The sequence below is a fragment of the Ahaetulla prasina genome, chromosome 1 (genome assembly GCF_028640845.1).
Source record: "Ahaetulla prasina isolate Xishuangbanna chromosome 1, ASM2864084v1, whole genome shotgun sequence".
Lineage (NCBI taxonomy): Eukaryota > Metazoa > Chordata > Lepidosauria > Squamata > Colubridae > Ahaetulla > Ahaetulla prasina.
In genome coordinates, this window is record NC_080539.1 from 9,621,579 (window position 1) to 9,639,755 (window position 18,177).

The 18,177-nt window shown below is 43.5% G+C and overlaps 1 protein-coding gene across 1 annotated transcript in view; it reads right to left on the reverse strand.

The window, feature by feature from the left end:
* MYO19 (myosin XIX) overlaps positions 1–18,177 on the reverse strand; it is a 75,044-nt gene that overhangs the window by 50,607 nt on the left and 6,260 nt on the right. Inside the window, exons 2-8 of the mRNA XM_058164162.1 lie at positions 16,476–16,611; positions 15,508–15,656; positions 12,339–12,452; positions 9,858–9,990; positions 8,050–8,119; positions 5,564–5,666; positions 2,292–2,388 (exon numbers count right to left, since the gene is read on the reverse strand). Coding sequence (XP_058020145.1) covers positions 2,292–2,388; positions 5,564–5,666; positions 8,050–8,119; positions 9,858–9,990; positions 12,339–12,452; positions 15,508–15,656; positions 16,476–16,611 — 802 coding nt within the window. The remainder of the gene's footprint in view (positions 1–2,291; positions 2,389–5,563; positions 5,667–8,049; positions 8,120–9,857; positions 9,991–12,338; positions 12,453–15,507; positions 15,657–16,475; positions 16,612–18,177) is intronic.

An 18,177-nucleotide genomic window follows, 5' to 3' on the forward strand; every position in this document is an offset into this window, starting at 1 on the left:
CCTTCTTCTTCTTCTTCTTTTTTTTTTTTGGTCAGCCAATACCAGCTAAGTGATGGCATCCGCTGGAAATAAACCAAACAAGCTGTACAACATGACACTCTCCGCATCTTAAGTTAATACTACCGTATATACTCGAGTATAAGCCGATCCGAATATAAGCCGAGGCACCTAATTTTACCACAAAAACTGGGAAAAACTATTGACTCGAGTATAAGCCGAGGGTGGGAAATGAGGCAGCTACTGGTCAATGTAAAAAATAAAGATAGAGCCAAGTAAAATAACATGAATATTTATTTGAACGAAAAACAATAAAAGTGCAAAAGGGGGAAGGAGGATTCCCAGCTTTAGAAAATTTAGAACTACGCCGCCTTTGGTATGACCTGAGCATAGCTCATAAAATTATCTGCTACAATGTACTTCCTATCAATGACTACTTCAGCTTCAACCACAACAATACACGAGAACACAATAGATTCAAACTTAAATGTGAACCTCTCCAATCTAGATTGCAGAAAATGTGACTTCAGTAACAGAGTTGTTAATGCCTGGAATGTGCTACCTGACTCTGGTCTCTTCCCAAAATCCCCAAAGCCTTAACCAAAGACTATCTAGTATTGACCTCACCCCATTCCTAAGAGGTCTGTAAGGGGCGTGCATAAGAGCACCAGCGTGCCTACCGTCCCTGTCCTAATGTTCCCTTTAGTTGTATTCCTTTTATGTATTCAATTCATGCTTATATTTATATAATTATTTAATATGTATTTGACAAAATAAAATGAATGAATGAAGGAATAGAATAGAATAAAATAGAATATAATTTTCATTGGGTAAGTGTGATTGGACACACAAGGAATGAATGAATGAATGAATGAGTGAGTGAGTTACTTCAACAACATTGTCTCACAGAAATTGACAATACAACTGCAAGCATGAAAATGAGTCCTCCTTTAGCTTCCAAGGGACCAGGGTGCCTCTGAAGATCAGGTGGCTCTAATACAGGGGTCTCCAACTTTGCTGCCTAGTGGGAGGTAGGGACCAGGTTGACTAATACTAGTAGTGTCATTTTTATATGCTTTGATTCTGTAACAGCAATTTGTCTTAAGAATATTATATTAATGACATTAAATGGTATTTATTTAGGTTTATAGTCAGTGTCTTCCTTGCTGGCCAGAGCAAAGCTAGCTAAAATGTACCCAAACCTAAGCCCCAAGTGCTGGAAATGCAACCAGCACTAAGTTACCTTCTTTCATGCCTGGTGTTTATGCCCCGAAGTGATAAAGTATTGGACCAAAATACAGGTTTGGCTACAAGATTTAATAAATTGCCAAACTGAGTTAAATCCAGAAACATTTCTCCTGGGAATATTAAAAATTAAATTCGATAAAAAAATAAGTTTCTGATGATCCTACATATACTAACAGCAGCAAGAATTGTGTTCTCGCAATATTGGAAGGAACATAACTTACCACCAGAGGTAAGTAATTATCCAGAAAATATTTGAATGTGCTGAAATGAATAAACTAACCTTAGAATTAAAAGAAAAAGACGACTCGGAATATAATGCAGTTTGGGAAAAATGGTATAGGTCCGTGATGGCAAACCTATGGCACACGTGCCAGAGGTGGCACATAGCGCCTTCTCTGATGGCACAGGAGCCATTGCCCCAGTTCAGCTCCGTTGCACATGTGTGTGCGCATCCCGCCGGCCAGCTGGTCTTTAGGTCTCTGCTGTGCTTGCACGGGGTGCGTGTGGGGGGCCATGCATGCATGAGCGGGGGGTTAGGGTTAGGGTTAGTAAAACAAGGAATCACAAAAATTAAAAACATTTTTAAAAACTAATTCAATTTGGCTAAGAAACTAAAAACTCTAATAAAAAAACCCCATTAAAACTATATTAAGCCAGCCCTGCGCGATGAAACAAAAATGTCTTTAGCTCGCATCGGAAGGTCCAGAGGACAGGGAGTTGACGTATCCCTGGAGGCAGCTCGTTCCAGAGGGCAGGAGCCCCCACAGAGAAGGCCCTCCCCCTGGGGGTCGCCAGTCGATATTGTCTGACCGACAGCACCCTGAGGAGACCCTCCCTATGGGAGCGCATATATAGCGCATTATACATATATGTGTATAATGTAGATTTTACTTGAACTGTTAATCCAAAGCACATAAAAATAATACTGTCTGTTTGACTATGTATTAGAGTTATGGAAAAGAAAAACTACAATAAAAATTATTTATAAAAAAAAATAAAACAAAAAGCCGAAGGGTCTTTACAAGATCTGGGTTTTCAAATGCTACCTTCTAGAGTCTCTTTGGAATTTGGAAGCCAAGAGAAACGCGCACTCTCCGGAAGATTCCATTCTCGCCGCTCGTCCTCCGTGGCTCCCTTTGCAATCTGGAAAGTAAGGAAAGAGCTTGGCAATTTCCCTCAAACCTGTTGTGGTCCTTCTGCAGCCTACGGTGCTGGTGGCGGAATCGGACAGTGATGAGGCGGTGGCGAGGCCAGGGCCATCGAGAAATGGGCTGTGGACCCCAGAGCCTCCAGGGCCTGAGAGAAGTGAGAGTGAGGTGCGGACTCCAGAGCCTCCAGAGGCTGAGAGTAGCAAGGAGGAGGAGGAGGAACTGGGAGAACTTGTCCCTAATGCCCGAATGAGAAGAGTTGCCAAGAGGCAGGAGCAACTCAAGCAGAGAGGTCACCTCGGGGGAAGGGCCAAGAGATAATTGGCCCCTTCCATAAGGTTTAAAAGGAGCCCGGCATCAGTGTCTCAGTTTGCCGGAAAGCAACGTTGGAGCTGCGCTCGTCCCATTCTCTGCTCTGGATGTCTCTCCAAGAAGACCTTGGCAGCTCTCCATTCTCTGCTCGAGATGCTTATCTGCAAAGGACTTTGGCAATTATCTAAATTGGACCAGGTTGGAGATAAGGACAGACTGTTTTGTGTGAGAAGCATTTGCTTTCTTTTGGGTTTCACGGTGCTGGGAATGGGTCAGTTCCCAGCTGCTTGAATAAAGTTTATTTTCATTAAAGGACTGCGTTTGTTGCTACCTGCTCGAGTCTGGGTCACAACAGAACCTACACTGGTGTCCTTAGGTACCGACTGTCGTCCTCATACAGAACCCGCTGAATGTGTTTACTGAATTAACCCATTTACTGAATTTTTACAGCGGTGGTAGTCTTGCTTAAATTGAATTTGGGCACATGGCAACTTCTAGCTTACACTTCTGGGATCTCCTGGTGGCCTCCTGTCCAAAGTCTAACCAGATCTGAACCTTCTTCTTCTTTTTTTTTTTTTTGGTCAGCCAATACCAGCTAAGTGATGGCATCCGCTGGAAATAAACCAAACAAGCTGTACAACATGACGCTCTCCGCATCTTAAGTTAATACTAATCAGGGATACTATACTGAGAGAATTCAGAAAGTTGGTTATTAAATGTGCTTAACGCAATGATGGCAACAGGATTTAAAAGCAACTATGGTTTAACTATTAGACATACGTTTCATAGGCCTATAGTAGTAGCTAAACTTAACAGCTGAGGAGGAATGGATCTGGTTAGTACTTGGATGGGAGACTACAAAGAAATCCCGGAATTACAGGATAAATTAGGAAATTATGGAAAGAAGAATAGAATAGATGTTGTGTCCCACTCCTCCTCTGACGGCCGGGTCTGGGAAGTCTGTATCAAGCGTGGCCACGAAGCCTCTGCAGCTTTGCCAAATTCCTGTCAGAGTTCTCAGGGCAGGCAGGAATACAAGGTGTGACTTCAGCAACCAGATAAGACTTTGCTTGACTCAAGGAATGCCAAAAAGCAGATCCTTTATATAGGCCATGGGGTGTGGCTCCATGACTCAGCACTTATCCAGGCCTGCCCTTCCCTTCCTTTTGCTGACGTCGCCTCTCCATTCTCCGGAAGTGGGGATCCGTCCACTGTGTCTTTCCGTCCTCCTGCTCTGCTGCCGGCACTTCTAGCACGTGGCTGGCTTCTTGCTCACACGCTGTAGGAGGGAGGTTTGCTCATTCTGTCCGGGCATGGTGGCAGGGCTGGGGGCTGGAGGCATGCCAGGCCATTCTTCTTCACTATCAGTCTCTGGCTCAGATAGCAGGAGATGGGAGGGGCCCGGTGAGGAGAGGAGGGCGGGCGAGGCACAACAATAGAATATAATTTTTTATTGGCCAAGTGTGATTGGACACACAAGGAATTTGTCTTGGTGCATATGCTCTCAGGGTACATAAAAGATACATTTATCCAAGAATCATAAGGTACAACACTTAATGATAGTACAAATAAGTGGAGTTTTGTCTGGTGGTGTTAAAGGTATCCTCGTAGGATATAAGCTGTTCTGAGTATAAAGCTGCCTTTTGCAGTTGACTGATGGGATTTTGTCATTGCCAGTGGTGCTAAAGTGCCTCTCCAGATGTTTTGCAATCGCACCCAAGACACCTATGACTATTCCTAATACACTTGCTTCCTTTTTGGCACAATCGTTGTGCATCTATTTGCACGTCTCTCTGTTTTGTGATTTTCTTCCAGTTCTTTTTCTTCTATTCTGCCGTCTATGAGGTACAGGTAGTCTTCGACTTACAACGGTTCGCTTACTGACTGTTTTAAGTTAACAACGGCACTGAAAAAAGTGACCTGGGATCATTTTTCACACTTATGACCATTACAACATCCCCATGGCCATGTGATTATTTTTTTTTAAAATTTAAATTTACATTTATTTATTTATTTATTTATTAATTTACATTTATATCCCGCCCTTCTCCGAGGACTCAGGGCGGCTTACAGTGTGTAAGGCAATAGTCTCATTCTATTTGTATATTTTTACAAAGTCAACTTATTGCCCCCCCCAACAATCTGGGTCCTCATTTTACCTACCTTATAAAGGATGGAAGGCTGAGTCAACCTTGGGCCTGGTGGGACTAGAACCTGCAGTAATTGCAGGCTGCTGTGTTCTAATAACAGGCTTCTAACAGCCTGAGCTATTACGGATTTACATTCGTATGCTTGGCAACTGGTTCGTATTTATGACGGTTGCAGCGTCCCGGGGTCACGTGATCCCCTTTTGCGACCTTCTGCCAAGCAAAGTCAATGGGGAAGCCCGATTCACTTAACAACCCGTGTTACTAATTTAACAACTGCATTGGTTCACTTAACAAATGTGGCAAGAAAAGTTGTAAAGTGGAGCAAAGTTCGCATAAATTTCTGACTTCGCAACCTAAATTTCGGGCTCCATTCTGGTCGTAAGTTGAGGACTGCCTGCATTACAATTACAACTAAACTTTTTAGTCTTTCTTATCAACAATATTATTAGATTTTAATTATATATATATATACATATACATACACACACACACACGTGTGTGTGTGTGTGTGTATATGAACACAAACTACTTTCCCCCAAACAATGAAAACAAACAGGTTCTTCCATTAAAAAAAAAAAAAAGGAAATTACTCGTCATGAGACCCTCAGCAACAAAGCAGAACTGTTTTTGAGCATCTTTATGTGCATACAAATTTAAGAAAGGAAGTTACTGATTCACATTAAACAAACACAATAGAAAAAAACAAACCTGGTAAAAAATATGGAAATTCCTTTCCTGAGGGGCTTGATAAGCAACTCTGGTTTTCTCCAGGAGAAAAGTCTGAACGGAGGCACTCGTTAAAAGCTGAGATCTGTAGAAGGGCAGTTTAAAATTACATTTGTAGACTCTCTAAGAGCAGTGGAAAATCAGCAAAATTACATGTCCCGTTCTATTCCGAAAGGCCTTTCTTCACACACAGGCTTTCCCAAACCCAATGGGGAGCAAAATAGGGAGTTGGTTCGCAGCTTAGGCGTCCTATTTATTATTTATTTATTTATTTAAATTTTTATACCGCCCTTCTCCCGAAGGACTCAGGGCGGTGTACAGCCAGGATAAAAAACAGTAAATATACAAAGTTAAAAATATCAATTTAAAATACCTATTCAATAGTGGCCGAATTAAAACCGTCAGATTGACCAACCTAAAATACCCCAGATAAAATTACAAAAGATTAAAAAATTTAAAATTTAAAAATTTAAAAATCAGTCCAGTCCCGCTTGAACAAATAAATGAGTTTTTAATTCCCGGCGGAAGGTCCGAAGGTCAGATATTAAACGCAAACTGGGGGGAAGGTCGTTCCAGAGAGTAGGTGCTCCAACAGAGAAGGCCCTACCCCTGGGTGCATGGCTGTCATTGGAAGAACACTTGACGGCCGTTGCCAGGGGAGCTTTTTATCAGGTTCGCCTGATCCGCCAGCTGCGTCCCTTCCTGGACCGGGACTCGTTATGCACGGTCACTCATGCCCTCGTTACCTCCTGTCTGGATTACTGCAATGCTCTCTACATGGGGCTCCCCTTGAAGAGCACCGGGAGACTTCAACTGGTACAGAATGCGGCTGCGCGGGGGATAGAGGGAGCGTCTCGGAGCTTCCATATAACACCTCTCCTGCGCAAGCTGCACTGGTTGCCGGTGGTCTTCCGGGTGCAATTCAAGGTGTTGGTGATCACCTTTAAAGCGCTCCATGGCATGGGACCAGGTTACTTACGGGACCGCCTACTGCCGCCAATAGCCTCCCATCGACCTGTGCGCTCCCACAGGGAGGGTCTCCTCGGGGTGCCGTCAGCTAAACAATGTCGGCTGGCCCCCAGGGGAAGAGCCTTTTCTGTGGGGGCACCTACCCTATGGAACGAACTGCCTCTGGGGCTACGCCTTCTTCTTCCCGACCTCCGGGCCTTTAAGCGCGAGCTCAAGACTTTTTGTTTCACTGAGCAGGGTTGGCCTAAGGGTAATTTTTAATGGGTGGCTTTATTACTTGTTATTTTAATATTCGGCCTATGGATTCAGATTTTTAAATTTCAAATATTGTGTTTTAATTTTTGTATATGTCTTTTTAACTTGGCTGTAAACCGCCCTGAGTCTTCGGAGAAGGGCGGTATAGAAATGTAAATAATAAATAAATAAATAAATAAATAAAATGCAAGGATTATATCTTCATGAATGCCAATCAATGGCCATAAATGCTGAGGATTCTGGGAGATGTAGTTTCAACATATTTCATGGGCAAATGCCAATGAATGATGCAAGCTCCACCCTTTTACCTTAATGCTGCATTGGTTGTCTTGTTTGTTTTGATCTTATCCCTGGATGCAATGCATAAATCCTTGCTCAGAATACAGGCGGTCCTTGACTAACAACTGGTGGCTTAATGACCGTTTGAAATGATTACAGGCCTGGAATGGGTGCTTGACGGCCCCTAAAGCAGGGGTCCCCAACCTTGGCAAATTTAAGCCTGGTGGACTTCAACTCCCAGAATTCCCCAGCCAGCTTTGCTGGCTGGGGGATTCTGGGAGTTGAAGTCCTCCAGGCTTAAAGTTGCCAAGGTTGGAGACCCCTGCCCTAAAGCATTTATGGCAATTACAAAGTGTCATATTACCTACTCCTCCCATGGAAGTCATGTGACCACATTTTGGGCACTTGGCAACCAGTGTGCCTTTATGATCAGATGCAATGTGCCCCAATCATGTGACCGTAACTTGTGACCTTTTTGTGAGTTTCTGGCATTTTTTTTTGCTGGTTTCTGGCAAAAGACACCCGTTTGGAAGAATGAGTTCACACTTACGACTGCAGCGTGCATGTAATGATCATGGATTTGCTTCACAACCACAAGCGAATCACTTAATGACCGTTGCAAAAAGTGTCATAAAATCAGATCTGATCACATGACTCCCTTGATTTATGACTGTAATGACTTAAAGCCAGTAACCCAGTTGCAATCTGGGTTATAAATCGGAAACTGCCTGTATGGCAACTTTCAAATATATTTCCCAAAGTTTCAGACTGGATTGGAGCTCAAATCCATTGATTTAAAAAAAAAATATTTTTAAATAAAAGTAAAAGTTCTGGAAGAAAAACTAAGATCAGCAGGAGGTGAACTGAACTCAAAAGAGAATGTATCTTTTTAACCTTAAATCGGAAACTTGATCATTGTAATAAGTTAACACAAAATGCCACTATGCGAGTGAATTTGACAATACCTATTTAAGTGAAGTTGGATGTATTTCCCAAAACGGCTGCTGTTGTTATTCCGAAGGGTACGTGCATTTCCTGTGAAATTAACAAAAACTGGCAATATGCAAGATACACGTGTCCATCACAAAGGTTAAAGGAATTATGAATTAAGGTAAAAGCATTATGTTAACAGGCAAGGGAATTTGACAAAACGTGCTGTGTAAACTTGTCTGTGATTTAGTTTTGTGTGTGTGTAACCTAAAATCCTGTTTTTTCTATAGTCTATCTAGCTAATAATGCTGAAAACAGATGGTACCATTTCTTGCTATTCAAGGCAGGTAAGTAATGCAAGGCTCAGAACTGGAATAATATAATTTTTAAAAATGCCATCTCCCAAACCAGGTATACCCAATTAGTTTAATTAACAAATGTGACCACTCCTTTATATATTTTAGTGCCTTCCTTTTGTGAATCAACCAGTTGTGGGTTGTTGCTGTTGTTATTGTTTACAAAATATAGCTTAGGGCATTGTGGAAAGGCAATTACACGTTTTAAATTCATGGCTGCGTTTAGACAATTTTAGATGGGTATGTCTGACTTCATAATCAGCTGGAAAAACTACAGGCAAGAACTCTGCCCTGAGGAGTATTTTTAAACTAAGAAGTAAGCTTTTGGTTTCAACTCACAAGCTTTGTTCTTTTTGTATCTCTGCACAATGTTGTAACATAAACATAACGTTTGCATTGCAGCCCAGTTTTTCACAGGCGCCTCAGCAAAACGAACTGCAGTGCAAACTTTACTGTTTACACTGCAATATTGCGCAGAGGTACGAAAAGAATAATAAAGCTTGTTCGATGACATCATAATGCATGTCTGATTAGCCTGATAGCTTGCTATGGACACTTGTGGCCTGGAACGATTTGAACAGATGAGATCTATGTTTCTCAACCTTGCCAAGTTTAAGACAGGTGGACTACAACTCCCAGAATTCTCCAGCCAGCAGCCACCCGTCTTTAAAGTTGCCCCGATTGAGAAACACTCGATCAGATTTATTTTTTTTATTTGAATTGGATCGCTCCATTTGCATTGGTCCCCAACCTTGACGGCTTGGCAGAGCGGTGTTGTGGTCCGCCAGCAGCCTGCGGAGCTGGCAACGGAGTCGGACAGTGATGAGGCTGAGGAAAAACATGGGCCAGATGGGGAAGGCCCGGATGAGGGCTCTGCGTCGGAGGCAGAGGTGGGTCCAGGGCCATCGGGGAGTGATGTGCGGACTCTGGAGCCTCCAGAGGCTGACAGTAGTGAGGCAGAGGAACAGGAGGAGCCTGTTCCTAATGCACACATGAGAAGAGGACGACTCAAGAGTAGGGCCAAGAGATGATTGGCTCCTCCCATAAGGCTTAAAAGACCAACAATGGTGTTTGAGCTCTTTGCCAGAAAACAACCTTGACAGCTTTGTCTTGCTGCATTTAGTGCTTATTGGCATCTTCTGAACTTTTGCCAAGAAAGGCCTTTAGCATTTTGCCTAATTAGACCAATGGTGATAAGACTGAAGAATTGTGTTGGGAGGAATTTGCTTTGATTTAGTTTGGATGACGCTGAGAATGAGTTAATTCTCAGCTGTTCGAATAAAGTTTGTTTTTATAGGGACTGAGTTTACTACTACCTACTTGGGCCTGGGTCACAACAACCAGCGGGAGGAGAGGAGGGATGGTTCTGTGTGAACGGCGGGCATGCACCACTTACGCGGCCTAGTTCTGTACAGACCTCGGCCCAAGGTTTGTGGGGACCTCTGTGCTAGCATGAACATTTTGTTTATTAAAAAGATCGTACTTACCAAAAGCTTCCATGACAGGATTGGAATCCAACACTCGTTGCTCAATCCTCTCCACCGTTATACTGCCTTCCGGGATATCAGATGAAGCTGCAACAGTGGCGTAAAACTTCATCAGGCAGCGGGAGGTCCATGTCTAGAAGCAGATTTTGAATCAAACGCCACCTTTAACAAGATCTGGATTCTCTCTTTAATCCAGATTCAATAACTACCGTTATGCAGCTGCAGGAACAAACTGATTCCATCCAAGTCAAAACCGGAAGGGGATGAAACTCAACGCCTTAACTTCTAACATGGAAAAGCGGGTTAGAGTCAGTGGTGAGTTTCAAATTTTTTTACTATCGGTTCTGTGGGCGTGGCGTGGCTTGGTGGGCGTGGCAGGGGAAGGATACTGCAAAATCCCCATTCCCACCCCACTCCTGAGGAAGGTTGCTACAAAATCCCCATTTCCTTCCAATCAGCTGGGACTCGGGAGGCAGAGAATAGATGGGGGTGGGGCCAGTCAGAATTTTTACTGCCGGTTCTCCGAACTACTCAAAATTTCCGCTACCGGTTCTCCAGAACCTGCTGAAACCCACTTCTGGTTAGAGTGACAACCGTCTGAAGCCAGGTCAAAAAAATCTGCTAAGTCACCCAAATGTGTAGGTAAATTCAACCAGAATCGAGCATGCAAAATTTCCCCAAAACAGTTTTAAAGAGATCTCGGCTTACCTTACCGGCACCACTTTCCCCGCTAACAATTATGGACTGATTGACTAATGGAATCTGGCTCTGGACATTTCGGTAGCTTTCTTCTGCTACGGTGAAAATGTGAGGTTTTAATTCCTAAGGAAGAAAAAGTACACAAGTAATTGGCAGGAAAAAAATGAAAACAGGCAATTCAATGGCAGACTGAACCTTTTTCAGCAAAAGGGACTCAAAAGAGTAGCATCCTGGATGGATGGTGGAAGCAGTGTAAAATCTGAACCTGAGCCAAATGCAAGTTGTATGTGCGTGTGCTCAGTGCACGCCAAAAGGAGGCATGGGGTAAGTAGAACAGCGGGCGGGGGAGGGGGGGGTTGATCAACTGTGGCGCGCAATCTTTTTTTTTTTTTTTTACTTTTAAAAGCATTTTTTTTACAACCTATTTTTGTGGTTCGCCAGCTGCCTGCAGAGCTGGCAACGGAGTCGGACAGCGATGAGGTTGAGGTGGGGCCAGGGCCATCGGGAAGTAAGGTGCAGACTCCAGAGCCTGACAGTAGTGAGGCAGAGGAAAAGGAGGAGCCTGTTCCTAATGCACGCATGAGAAGAGCTGCCAGAAGGCAAGAGCAGCCCAAGCAAAGAGGACGACTCGGGAGTAGGGCCAATAAATGATTGGCTCCTCCCATAAGGCTTAAAAGACCAGCAACGGCGTTTGGGCTCTTTGCCGGAAAACAACGTTGATAGCTTTGTCTTGCTGCCTTTATTTCTTATCGGCGTCTTCTGAACTTTTGCCAAGAAAGGCCTTTGGCAGTTTGCCTAATTAGACCAAGGTTGGTGATAAGACTGAGGAATTGTGTTGGGAAGAATTTGCTTTGATTTAGTTTGGACTACGCTGAGAATGAGTTTAATTCTCAGCTGTTCTAATAAAGTTTGTTTGTTTTTTCACTGACTGAGTTTCCAACTACCTACTTGGGCCTTGGTCACGACACCTATTGGCGAAATAGGTTGTAAAAAATGCTTTTAGTAAAAGGCTCTGACGATCAGGCAGCTCAGCTGGGATCCAGAGCCTTTTTTTTTTACCTTTCAAAAGAATTTTTTAAAAGAAGCGGCAAGCGGGGAAGTGGGCAACCGGGCATTGGGTGGGCATGCCCACATGCCACCATCACTACTGGATCGGCCGATCCGGTTCAAACCGGGAGCATTTTACCCCTGGGTGAAAGTAGTGCCACAATTGCCGTCATGCCTGTTTTGATACACACACAACTCATGGACAGAACTGGATATGAACCCTGTAGACTGAACCAGAATTGGAAAATTAACTAAAGCCAGGATAGACCGAGTGTTTATGTGCACAAGCATACCTTGGTTCTTGCCAATGCCCTGGTTTCTAAGCTCCTTCTAAGTAGTTGTTGTTGTAGTCTTTCTTTGAATTTACTATCGGTTCTGTGGGCGTGGCGTGGCTTGGTGGGCGTGGCAGGAAGGATACTGCAAAATCCCATTCCCACCCCACTCCTGAGGAAGGTTGCTACAAAATCCCCATTTCCTTCCAATCAGCTGGGACTCGGGAGGCAGAGAATAGATGGGGTGGCGCCAGTCAGAATTTTTACTGCCGGTTCTCCGAACTACTCAAAATTTCCGCTACCGGTTCTCCAGAACCTGCTGAAACCCACTTCTGGTTAGAGTGACAACCGTCTGAAGCCAGGTCAAAAAAATCTGCTAAGTCACCCAAATGTGTAGGTAAATTCAACCAGAATCGAGCATGCAAAATTTCCCCAAAACAGTTTTAAAGAGATCTCGGCTTACCTTACCGGCACCACTTTCCCCGCTAACAATTATGGACTGATTGACTAATGGAATCTGGCTCTGGACATTTCGGTAGCTTTCTTCTGCTACGGTGAAAATGTGAGGTTTTAATTCCTAAGGAAGAAAAAGTACACAAGTAATTGGCAGGAAAAAAATGAAAACAGGCAATTCAATGGCAGACTGAACCTTTTTCAGCAAAAGGGACTCAAAAGAGTAGCATCCTGGATGTATGGTGGAAGCAGTGTAAAATCTGAACCTGAGCCAAATGCAAGTTGTGTGTGCGTGTGCTCAGTGCACGCCAAAAGGAGGCATGGGGTAAGTAGAACAGCGGGCGGGGGAGGGGGGGGTTGATCAACTGTGGCGCGCAATCTTTTTTTTTTTTTTTACTTTTAAAAGCATTTTTTTTACAACCTATTTTTGTGGTTCGCCAGCTGCCTGCAGAGCTGGCAACGGAGTCGGACAGCGATGAGGTTGAGGTGGGGCCAGGGCCATCGGGAAGTAAGGTGCAGACTCCAGAGCCTGACAGTAGTGAGGCAGAGGAAAAGGAGGAGCCTGTTCCTAATGCACGCATGAGAAGAGCTGCCAGAAGGCAAGAGCAGCTCAAGCAAAGAGGACGACTCGGGAGTAGGGCCAATAAATGATTGGCTCCTCCCATAAGGCTTAAAAGACCAGCAACGGCGTTTGGGCTCTTTGCCGGAAAACAACGTTGATAGCTTTGTCTTGCTGCCTTTATTTCTTATCGGCGTCTTCTGAACTTTTGCCAAGAAAGGCCTTTGGCAGTTTGCCTAATTAGACCAAGGTTGGTGATAAGACTGAGGAATTGTGTTGGGAAGAATTTGCTTTGATTTAGTTTGGACTACGCTGAGAATGAGTTTAATTCTCAGCTGTTCTAATAAAGTTTGTTTGTTTTTTCACTGACTGAGTTTCCAACTACCTACTTGGGCCTTGGTCACGACACCTATTGGCCGAAATAGGTTGTAAAAAAAATGCTTTTAAAAGTAAAAAAAAAAAAGGCTCTGACGATCAGGCAGCTCAGCTGGGATCGTCAGAGCCTTTTTTTTTTTTTACCTTTCAAAAGAATTTTTTAAAAGAAGCGGCAAGCGGGGAAGTGGGCAACCGGGCATTGGGTGGGCATGCCCACATGCCACCATCGCTACTGGATCGGCCGATCCGGTTCAAACCGGGAGCATTTTACCCCTGGGTGAAAGTAGTGCCACAATTGCCGTCGTGCCTGTTTTGATACACACACAACTCATGGACAGAACTGGATATGAACCCTGTAGACTGAACCAGAATTGGAAAATTAACTAAAGCCAGGATAGACCGAGTGTTTATGTGCACAAGCATACCTTGGTTCTTGCCAATGCCCTGGTTTCTAAGCTCCTTCTAAGTAGTTGTTGTTGTAGTCTTTCTTTGAATTTTTCCCACACTGCAAGATCTGCTTGTTTTTACATTGTGCTCACTGATTTCTTACACTGAAGCTACCAATACACATTGTGCAGGCGTAGTTTTGTTTATTAGATGGCCTGTCAGAGGATCAAAGTTAGGGCTAAGAAAAGATACTGACCTGAACTCATTCCTAAGAGAACACTAAAAGCTAAGTCCCTCCACTCCTAACTCATCACCTCTACCATGCACTGCACTGCTTCCGAATTCCAAATATATATTTGAATATATTTCTGTCCAATGCTTTATTTTAAATAAGGGTACTAGAAACATTTTATTATATGCCTGTATTGAGGTGTTGTACAAAGATGATTAGGGGATTGGAGGCTAAAACATAAGAAGAACAGTTGCAGGAACTGGGTATGTCTAGTTTAATGAAAAGAAGGACTAGGAGAGAGATGATAGCAGTCTTCCAATATCTCAGGGGTTGCCACAGAGAAGAGGGAGTCAAGCTATTCTCCAAAGCACTTGAGGGTAGAACAAGAAGCAATGGATGGAAACTAATCAAAGAGAGAAGCAACTTAGAACTAAGGAGAAATTTCCTGACAGTTAGAACAATTAACCAGTGGAACAACTTGCCTCCAGAAGTTGTGAATGCTCCAACACTGGAAATTTTTAAGATGTTGGATAACCATTTGTTTGAAGTGGTGTAGGGTTTCCTGCCTGGGCAGGGGGTTGGACAAGAAGACTTCCAAAGTCCCTTCCAACTCTGTTGTTGTTGTTGCTGTTATTATTATTATTATTCATTGTAAAATTCCACACAGTAAAATTAGTTTGAACCTTAGCAGCCAAACTAGTAAATAAAGATTGAGCATGTGAAATATTTAACAAGTAAAACCAACTGCAAATTACATAATTTGTGCAATGATGCCATAGCACACGTTCTGCTTGGTGCTTTATGCTGGCTGCGGAATTCTGGAGTTGAAGTCCACACAGCTTTAACTGATAGAAGAGAATACTCTGTTGAACTGTGGGGTCCAATCCTAGAGCTGATGATTTTACCTAGTTTGGTAATGAAACGTCTGCAAGAAAACCGCTAAGCTTAGAGGGCACCAAGGACCCCATACACATATTAAAAGTTGCCAAGATTGAAAAGCATTCATCTAGCGCAGTGATGACTAACCTTTTTGCCATCGCGTGCCAGGAGGAAGGGGGGGGCTGAGGGGCCCCACGTGCGTGCATGCCCACACTCATAATTATATGCACCCTGCCCCCGTGCATATGCTCTTGGCACATGATGGCCCGGTTGGCCCGTTTTTCTCTCTCACCTGGCTCCAGAGCCTTTCTAGGAGTCTGGGGAGGGTGAAAACAGCCTTCCCCATCCCGCCGGAGGCCAGAAACAGATGGTTTGCCAACTTCCAGACCAGAAGTTGCAAACGGGCCGTTTCTGGCCTCCAGAGGGCCTCCGGGAGGGTGGGGAAGGCTGTTTTCGCCCTCCCCAGACTCCTAGAAAGGCTCTGGAGGCTGGGACAGCAAAAAATGGGGCTGTCCCCCGCCCAGGTGGCTCTCCAGAGGCAGGAAACAGCCTGTTTCCCTACTTTTGGTGGGCCCAGAAGGCCCGAAAATCAGTGCACGCCGGAGCTGAGCTCACGTGCCCACTGATATGTCTATGCGTGCCACCTGTGGCATGCGTGCCATAGGTTCACCATCACGGATCTAGCGTAACTTTTTGGTTTGGTTTTTCAGAAAGGCAGCAATCAGCCACTGCGGCATACCCTCTCACCTGAAGACGAGCAACAGCGTGGTATTCGTTCATGAGCTCCTGTGAGTAGAGAGACTGAACTGGATGGAAGGGGTTGATGGCCACAAGGCTGCAGCCCGCTTTGGTATAAAACACATCGATAGCATATCTTGCTTGCAGACACTTCAAAACTAAAGATAGCAGAACATTTTATCAATATTTACTACCTGTTTTCTTTTGAATGATCTATTTTAGTTACCATTTTCAAAATACAGAACATTAAGTGTCTGCCTCATCTGCTAATGTATTTTTGGGCAGACAAAACTGACTTCGCTCTGGACTTTGCGAGCTTCAATTCCCCAGCAATTGCCAAGTTGGCTTGGGAATTCTGGAGTTGATGCTCACGTGTACAAATTCATAATATCAAACAGTGGTGTTATGCGCAAACACATACAGATAGTCCTCAACTTACAACCATTCGTTTAGTGACCGCTAAAACACTGAAAAAAGTGACTTATGGTGGTTTTCACATTTACGAGTGTTGCAACATCTCCATGATCACGTGGCACTTGGCAACTTGCAAGGCTGTAAAACGGGGCTAAACTCACTTAACAAACGTCTTTCTTAGCAACAGAAATTTTGGGCTCAATTGTGGTGTTTAGTCTATCTGTAAATTCTGTCATTTCTGCATGATGCTATTGTTCAAATGACAAATATCTCTGATGTTACAAGAGGCAACTTCTCACCTCAACCTAGCCCAGCAAAGCTAGCTGAGGAACTCTGGGAGTTGAAGTCCACAAGTCTTAAAAGAGCCAAGTTTGCAGACCCCTGACCTAGCCTATTAAATCAAATTATATTATAGACGATACACTCTATAACTGCAAACTGTTGATTTCAAGTGAGAACTTTTTTTCATGACCAGGCAAGTTAACTTGATTGTGTATGTGTGTGTGTAAAATGAGAGTAGCTCTGAAGCAAACTGTTTTCTTTAAGAGTGTTTGAACTCTTACCTGTTGTGGTGGTTACAGGATTCACTTTGGTAAGGTCACTGATGCAAGCGAATTGTTGTTGGTCAGTCAGAAAAGATTCAATTTCTTTGTCCAAAGAATTATCTTCCCCATTGTGATGGGTGGTGAAGCCATTAGCCTAAAAGAAGAGATAGAAGAATGAAGAGACTAACTTAAGGGAGGTATTATTCCAAACACTTCAGGATATCATCTGCAGGAACCTAAATTTAAAACATTACCGGGTGCAGTGACAATAAAGTAAACTAAACTAAGGGCACTGAAAAAAAGTGACTGTTTTTCAAACCTACGATTATTGTAGCATCCACATGATCACGTCATCAAAATGCAGACACTTTATGAGGGTTGCAGTGTCGTGGGGTCATGTGATCCCCTTTTATGACCTTCGGGGCCGGGATAGCTCAGGCTGTTAGAAGCCTGTTATTAGAACACAGCAGCCTGCAATTACTGCAGGTTCGAGCCCGGCCCGAGGTTGACTTAGCCTTCCATCCTTTATAAGGTAGGTAAAATGAGGACCCAGATTGTTGGGGGGGCAATAAGTTGACTTTGTAAATATACAAATAGAATGAGACTATTGCCTTACACACTGTAAGCCGCCCTGAGTCTTCGGAGAAGGGCGGGATATAAATGTAAACAAAAAAAAAAAGTCAATGATTCACTTAACAACTGGGTTACTAACTAAACGACTACATTTATTCACTTAACAACTGTGGCAAGACAGGTCATAAAATGGGACAAAACTCACTTAACAACTGTCTCACTCAGCAACAGAGATTTTGGCACAATTGGGGTCCTACGTCAAGGACAACCTGTTTAGTATTAATCCCGTGCATTTTGATTTCAACTACCAGGTACCTACCATTTTCATCTGTTAATAACAATTTTGGTTTTAATTGTGGATTAATCATCAAAATTATACTCCCTCAGGCTTTTTCAAGCCTGCAGGTTTTTTCCTTATGCATGTTTCTGGCAGATAAATTGTATTTACTTTTAATTTTAGTTTAATAAAAAGAAGGACCGGGGAGACATGATAGCAGTGTTCCAATATCTCAAGGGCTGCCCCGAAGAAGAGGGAGTCAAGCTGTTCTCCAAAGCACTTGAGGGTAGGACAAGAAGCAATGGGTGGAAACTAATCAAGGAGAGAAGCAACCTAGAACTAAGGAGAAATTTCCTGACAGTTAGAACAATTAATAAGTGGAACGACTTGCCTGCAGAAGTGAATGCTCCAACACTGGAAGTTTTTAAGAAAATGTTGGATAACCATCTGTCTGAGATGGTGTAGGGTTTCCTGCCTGGGCAGGGGGTTGGACTAGAAGGCCTCCAAGGTCCCTTCCAACTCTGTTGTTATATTATATATTATATTAATTTTCTTCCAAATCTTCCAATGTATTTTGGTAAATGCTGTGAAAGGAAGGACCAACTATTCCAGTTCATCCTAACCTGAAACCTGTGAAGCAGCTGTTTACAGAATATACAACACACACTGCTACTCCTCGTGGACTGCCAGAGTTGATGATTATCCAATAATTCTTCTCTAATACAGGAGATCTCTTTCCAGATTGCTACACCCGCATTAGCAGAGAGAGGAGGAATGCCTGAAGGGAAAACGGAGACAGAACTATTTTCCATGGGTGTGGTCTGTGGAAAGTTTTATGAGGACAAGGGGGGAAAAAAGTCTGAAAAAATA